We start from the raw sequence: 7,023 nt of genomic DNA, 5'->3' as shown, positions 1-7,023 counted from the left end.
GGCCTGCAGGGTGAGAATCAAGCAGGGCCTGATTTACAGATGAACATTTCTGCAATGGGCAGGAGGAAAGCTGCACGGGGCAGGTAAAGAGCAGTCAGAGGTGGGGCAGAAAAAAAGATTAAAGAAACAGACAGATGGAGTATTAAGTGATATTAAATGTTGCTGAGAGGTCAAGATCGAGTAAGGCTGAAAAGCAGTCATTGAATTTGCCAAAGGTTATTGTTACCGTCAGTAACCTTGCAGTTGTAGAGAGCAGTCTGGGTGGGGTGCAAGGGGCGCCGGCCGGGTCTCCGCAGGCTGAGGCTGGACAGAGGGTCCCAGTGAGGTGGGGAGATGGGAGGGGGTCAGCGAAGGTGTGTGATGAGAGCCAGCGGCTTTGTGTCAGGTGGGTTATGAGTGGGGAAGGAGAAGTACCTTTTTTAAAAAGCTTGGGAGTGTTCAGTGCCTGTGCAGATGCTGATGGGAGGGGGTCAGTACAGGTGTGTGATGAGAGCCAGCAGCTTTGTGTCAGGTGGGTTATGAGTGGGGAAGGAGAAGTGCCTTTTTTTAAAAGCTTGGGAGTGTTTAGAGCCTGTGCAGATGCTGATGGGAGGCGTCCCATAGAGAAGGAGAACTGATGGATAGCGTGTGGTCCAGGAACGCAGAGGGGAGGGCATGCGTAGCTCAGGTCGGGGTTGGCCTGGGACAGGGACAGGAACACCTGTGTGTGAAAACAGCCGTGGGGAGGGGGACGCAGTGCAGGTGGGCTTTCTAGGTGGCTCACGGGAAGGTGAGGGAGTGCTGGTGGCTTCTGTGTTCACTGTGAATTAGGAGACGTTGACCTCTGCACTGGATGAGTAGGGGTATGTGAGGCCAGATATTTGAAAATGGTGTGGAAACAGTGCATTTGGATGCACAGAACGGGGACTGAAGGCTGGCGGGATGGATAGGGGTGCCCTTGGAGGCCGGCAGAGGTGCAGGGTGGTGGGTTAGTGTCGGCCCTGCCCCAGCACTGGGTGTGGCAAAGGCAAAGCAGCACACGGATCTCAGACTGGCGCTGGGCCGGGTGATGCAGCCGCGCTGCGCCGGGTGATGCATCCGAAGCTCAGTGAGGATGGGAGTCAAAGAGCTCAGAAAGCTGTGACGATGTGAGAGAGTGGCAGGGACATATACACACTACGAAATGTAAATTAGATAGCTAGTGGGAAGCTGCAGCATAGCACAGGGAGTTCACCTCTGTGCTTTGTGACCACCTAGAGGGGTGGGATAGGGAGGGTGGGAGGGAGGGTGACACAAGAGGGAAGAGTTATGGGAACATATGTATATGTATAACTGATTCACTTTGTTGTAAAGGAGAAACTAACACACTATTGTAAAACAGTTATACTCAAATAAAGATGTTAAAAAAAATAATAATAAAAAAAAAAAAAAGAAAGGGGGAGTGACTTACCTGTGGCCGAAACACTTTGGACAGAGCAAGAAGCCTGTCTCCTGACACTCAGGTGGATTGCTTTTCTCCACAGCCACCCTGCCTCCCTGAGAGAAGGAAAAACTTCTTCCACTTGAAACATTCTAACTTTCCCCATGTTCTTGGTGGTTAATGGTGCCAGGGTGGTCATTAACTGAAGTTGGGTAATGAGTATTTCTTTAACGAAGTAATCCTGTGGCTTCGGGACAGGTGAATGTGCTCTAAAGAATCTTGGACATTTTTAAAGCTGTTTGAGGGCTTCCCTGGTGGTGCAGTGGTTAAGAATCCGCCTGCCAATGCAGGGAACATGGGCTCAAGCCCTGGTCTGGGAAGATCCCACGTGCCTCAGAGAAACTAAGCCTGTGAGCCATATGTTATTTAGAAAGATTTTTTTTTTTTTTTTTTTTTTTTTTTTTTTGTGGTACGCAGGCCTCTCACTGCTGTGGCCCCTCCCATTGCGGAGCACAGGCTCCGGACGCGCAGGCTCAGTGGCCATGGCTCACGGGCCCAGCCGCTCCGTGGCATGTGGGATCTTCCCAGACCAGGGCACGAACCCGTGTCCCCTGCATCGGCAGGCGGACTCTCAACCACTGCGCCACCAGGGAAGCCCTAGAAAGATTCTTTTTTAATAGTATATATATGTTGTATTCAGAATTCAGGTTAATAAATTTTCTCTTATTTTTCTTTAGAAAATCCACAACAATATGCTTCCTTTTTTATGGTGTGTTTCCCCCCAAATTAATTTCATTTTGTTTTTAACCTATATTTCATGTCTGTAAATGATAATTTTCAACTTAGTATACTTAAGACAATGTGGTGTTGAATTCAAATTTGAATCTCCCATATGTTGCCAATAATATTTGTTATTGTTTGTTTAATTATTACCCCTACTGTGCTTATGACTCATCAGCTTTGTCTTGGTTAATAATCACTGTTTGCTTTATTCTGTCTTAGTGAGTAGTTATGGAAATAGTCTTAATTTCTCATCTACTTTTTAAATGAAGTTATTGTGTGAGAGAAAATTTTGAATTAAAAGTAATTTTGGGGGGGACTTCCCTGGTAGCGCAGTGGTTAAGAATCCGCCTGCCAGTGCAGGGGACACAGGTTCAAGCCCTGGTCCAAGAAGATCCCACATGCTGCGGAGCAACTAAGCCGGTGCACCACAACTCCTGAGCCCACGTGCCACAACTACTGAAGCCCACACACCTAGAGCCCATGCTCCACAACAAGAGAAGACACTGCAATGAGAAGCCTGTGCACCACAACAAAGAGTAGTCCCCTCTCACTGCAACTAGAGAAAGGCCACACGCAGCAACGAACACCCAATGCAGCCAAAAATGAAATAAATAAAATAAATAAATTTATAAGAAAAGGATTGAAAATAAAGAGCAAATATTCTCTGACTACAATGGAATTTAATTAGAAATCAAAAATAAAAAGATATTTGGAAAATCCCCAAACATATGGAAATTACACAGAATGATTTTAAGTAACAATAGGTCAAGGGAAATATCAAAAAAAGAAGTAATTTTTGATAAGTTTTACACTTCTGTTTTGGGTATTCAATTTTTAATTGTGGGAAAAACAGTATCATCTTAACCATTTTTAACTGTACAGTTCAGTGTGTTAATTATAGTCACGTTATTGTGCCATCGATCTCTGTATATTTTCATCATGAAAAACTGACTGAATACTTGTTAAACAAACGCTTCCTCATTTCCCTGTATTCCAAGCCTCTGTCAACCAGCATTCCACTTTTGCTTTATCAGAGTGCTCACATAAAGGAAGTCATATATTGTCCGTTCCTTTGTGACTATTGCATATCATAACATAAAGTCTTCTAGATATATTCACGTTGTATCATGTGACAAGATCCATCACTTTTTCAAAGCTGAATAATGAATATGTATATGCTACATTTCTTTTTTTTTTTTCCAACAAAAGGTTCACATGTTTATTATTGAGCTACACAGTGAGCAGTGGTGAGGAAAGATCAAGAAAAGAGGAGACAGCATCAAACATAGGCAGCTGTTCCAGACACTAGTGATGTTCTGATAATGTGTGCCACTTCATATGTGAGGCTCGTTATAGACCCAGCTTGGTTCTTCTCCAATGTCTTCTCTTAGAGTTGTACTTGATTTTATTACCAGTTTTCATTCGAATCCATTGGAGAATGGGACGATTCTGCTTTTGTTTCTTGGCTAGGAATCGCTTGATCCTGAAGGTCTCGTGAGAAGACATGGCGAGGAGCAAATCCAAGCACACATAGGATGGCGGACAAGAGAAAAGAGCTATGCTGCATTTCTTAACCGTTCATGTATTCATGAATATTGGACTGGTTCCATCTATTACTTATTTTGTGAGTAATGCTACAAAGTAACTGAGTGTGAAAATCTCTCTAACAGATGCTCCTTTGAAGTCCTTTATATACATACCCAGATGTGGGAGGGCTGGATCATATAATTCTATCTTTAATTTTTTGAGAAAACTCCATATTATTTTTTATGCTGGTTATACTCTTTTATATTTCCTTGAACAATGCATAAGGGTTCCAGTTTCTCCATATCCTTGTCAACATTTGCTATATACTATGTGAATGTATATATATATATATATATATATATATATATATATATATATATATATATAGTGGTCATCCTAATCAGTATGAGGTGATACCTCATTGTGGTCGTGTTGTTTATTTCCATAATAATTACTTATTTTGAGCATCTCTCACATTTCTGTTGTTTATTTGTATGTCTTATTTGAATTAATGTCTATTAAATCTTCAGCCCATACATTGTTACTTGTTTTTTGATGTTATTGTGTTCTAGGTGTTATTTATATATTTTATACCTTACCTCCTTAGCAGATATGTGCTTTGCAAAAATTTTCTCTCCTTCCGCAGGTTGCCTTTCCACCCCCATTGTTTCCTCTAATGTGGGCACGTTTTTATATATGATGTCATCCCATTCAACTGTATTGCTTTTCTTGACTGAGTTTTTAGTTTCATAGCCAAAATATCATTGCCAAATCGAATGTCATAAAAAATGTCTCCTATGTTTTCTTCTAGGGGGTTTATTTATAAGTTATAAGTTTGTATTTAAATCTTTAATCATTTTATTATTTATTTATTTATTTATTTTGGCTGTGTTGGGTCTTCATTGCTGTGCATGGGCTTTCTCTAGTTGCGGCGATTGGGGGCTACTATTTGTTGTGGTGCGGGGTCTTTTCATTGCCGTGGCTTCTCTTTTTGCGGAACACGGGTTTTAGGCGTATGGGCTTCAGTAGTTGTGGTGTGCAGGCTCTAGAGTGCAGGCTCAGCAGTTGTGGTGCATGGGCTTAGTTGCTCCGTGGCACGTGGGATCTTCCCGGACCAGGGCTCGAATCCATGTCTCTTGCGTTGGCAGGTGGATTCTTAACCACTGCGCCACGAAGGAAGTCCCTTCAATACTTTTAGAGTTAACATTTGTATATGGCATTAGGTAAGAGTCCAACATCATTCTTTCCACATGTAAACATCCAATTTTTCCCGTGCCATTTGTTTAAGAGACAATCCATTTCCAGTTATGTTCTATAGGCTGGTTGAAGATTCTTTGACATAAATATGAGACCTTCTATCTGTGCTCTCTATGCTGATCAATTATTCTTTTTCTGTCTGCATGTTTGCATTACCCTTTTTTGATAACCATAGCTTTGGAGTATATTTAAAATCAGGAAGTATCATGCTTCCAACTTACCACTTTCTTTATCAGGTTAGTTTTTTTTTGTTTTGTTTTGTTTTTTTTTTTTTTTTGCTATACGTGGGCCTCTCACTGCTGTGGCCTCTCCCGTTGTGGAGCACAGGCTCTGGACGCACAGGCTCAGCGGCCATGGCTCACAGGCCTAGCCACCAGGTTAGTTTTGATAGTCAGTGTTTTGTGATATTCCACATACATTTTAGAAGGAACTTTTCTATTTTTGTCAGAGGTGTCTTTGGGATTTTGAGAGACTTCCAAATCTATGGATCACCTTGGGTAGTATTGACAATTAATAATATAAGTATTCCCATCTGGGAACATGGAATGTGTGTTTGTTTATTTATATCTTCTCGAGTTACTTCCAGAAGTTTTAACAAATTTTATCATACAAGTTTTTCACTTCATTAACGCCTAATATATTATTCTGTTTGAAGCTAGTGTAAATGAAAATATACTCTTAATATCTTTCTTGGATTATTTTTTGTTAGTGTATAGAAACTCAACTAGTTTTTGTTTCAATTTGTATTTTGAAATTGGCTAAATTTGTTTATGATTTCTGTGCTTATTTTCTTTTTAATGTGGATGCTTTAGGTTTTTCTATGTAAGATTTTGTCATCTGTAATCAAAGATATTTTACGACTTCCCTTCCGGTTAGGATGCCTTTTTTCCCTTGCATGATCATTTTCACTAGGAAATCCAGTACTGTGTTGAATCCAGGTGGTGAGAATGTGCATTCTTACATTTTTCTGGTATATCGAGGAAAAGCTTTCAGTCTTCCACTGTTGCATATACTGATAATTGTGGTCTTTTCATGTATAATCTTCATTATATTCCGGTAGTTTGCTTTAATTTATATTGGGTAACGCTGGCTTCATAGAAAGTGTCCTGATAATTTCTCTCCTCCTCAAACTTCAGAAATATGTGTTGAGAATTTGTATTAATTTTTCTTGAAATGTTGTTGGAATTATCTAGTTAATTCATCTGGTTCATAGAATTTTTGTTGGGAATTCTTTAAAATTAGTATTTTTGTCTACCTAATAATTTCAAGTTTAAGATTAGTATTTTTGTCTACCTAATAATCGCAAGTTTAATGTGATTTTTAAAATTTTTTCATGCTAAAGTCAAAGTAGGGCTTCCCTGGTGGCACAGTGGTTGAGAGTCCGCCTGCTCATGCAGGGGACACGGGTTCATGCCCTGGTCCGGGAAGATCCCACATGCCGCAGAGCGGCTGGGCCTGTGAGCCATAGCCGCTGAGCCTGTGCGTCCGGAGCCTGCGCTCCGCAACGGGAGAGGCCACAACAGTGAGAGGCCCGTGTACCGCCAAAAAAAAAAAAAAAAAGTCAAAGTAGGTGGTATCTTTCTAGATATTCATGTATTTTTAAGTGTCAAATTTGTTGTATAATTGTTCATAGTAGCCTCCTATAATTACTTTTATTTCTATAGCACTATTTATTTATTTTATTTTACTTATTTATTTATTTTTTGTGGTATGCGGGCCTCTCACTGCCGTGGCCTCTCCCGCCGCGGAGCACAGGCTCCGGACGCGCAGGCTCAGCGGCCATGGCTCACGGGCCCAGCCGCTCCGTGGCATGTGGGATCCTCCCAGACAGGGGCTCGAACCTGTGTCCCCTGCACCGGCAGGCGGACTCCCAATCACTGCACCACCAGGGAAGCCCTATAGCACTATTTATATATCTCTGCTTTCACTTATCATTTTACTTGGGTCATTTCTGTTTTATTCTTAATTTAGGTAACCATTTGTCAATTATACCTAATATTGTAGAGTATCTTCACTGAGATTATTAGGTGGGATAATTTATTTGGTATCTTTCATCT

The 7,023-nt window shown here is 41.2% G+C and overlaps 1 protein-coding gene across 1 annotated transcript; it reads right to left on the bottom strand.

Moving 5' to 3' along the window:
* Positions 1-3,475: 3,475 nt before the first annotated feature.
* LOC131757786 (large ribosomal subunit protein eL39-like) lies at positions 3,476-3,700 on the bottom strand. Its single transcript, XM_059065587.2, has one exon. It carries the CDS (start codon positions 3,686-3,688, stop codon positions 3,533-3,535), a length of 156 nt encoding a protein of 51 aa, XP_058921570.1. The 5' UTR covers positions 3,689-3,700; the 3' UTR covers positions 3,476-3,532.
* Between the last annotated feature and the right edge of the window lie 3,323 nt (positions 3,701-7,023).

Source organism: Kogia breviceps, chromosome 5, assembly GCF_026419965.1.
Source record: "Kogia breviceps isolate mKogBre1 chromosome 5, mKogBre1 haplotype 1, whole genome shotgun sequence".
Taxonomy (NCBI): Eukaryota; Metazoa; Chordata; class Mammalia; order Artiodactyla; family Physeteridae; genus Kogia; species Kogia breviceps.
The sequence above is the reverse complement of the archived record's forward strand: the minus strand, read 5'-3'. Positions and strand labels throughout refer to the sequence as shown.

What these genes read in the sequence shown, in the direction of transcription:
- LOC131757786 (XM_059065587.2), bottom strand. Translation starts at nt 3,688, where the DNA reads ATGTCTTCTCACGAGACCTTCAGGATCAAGCGATTCCTAGCCAAGAAA.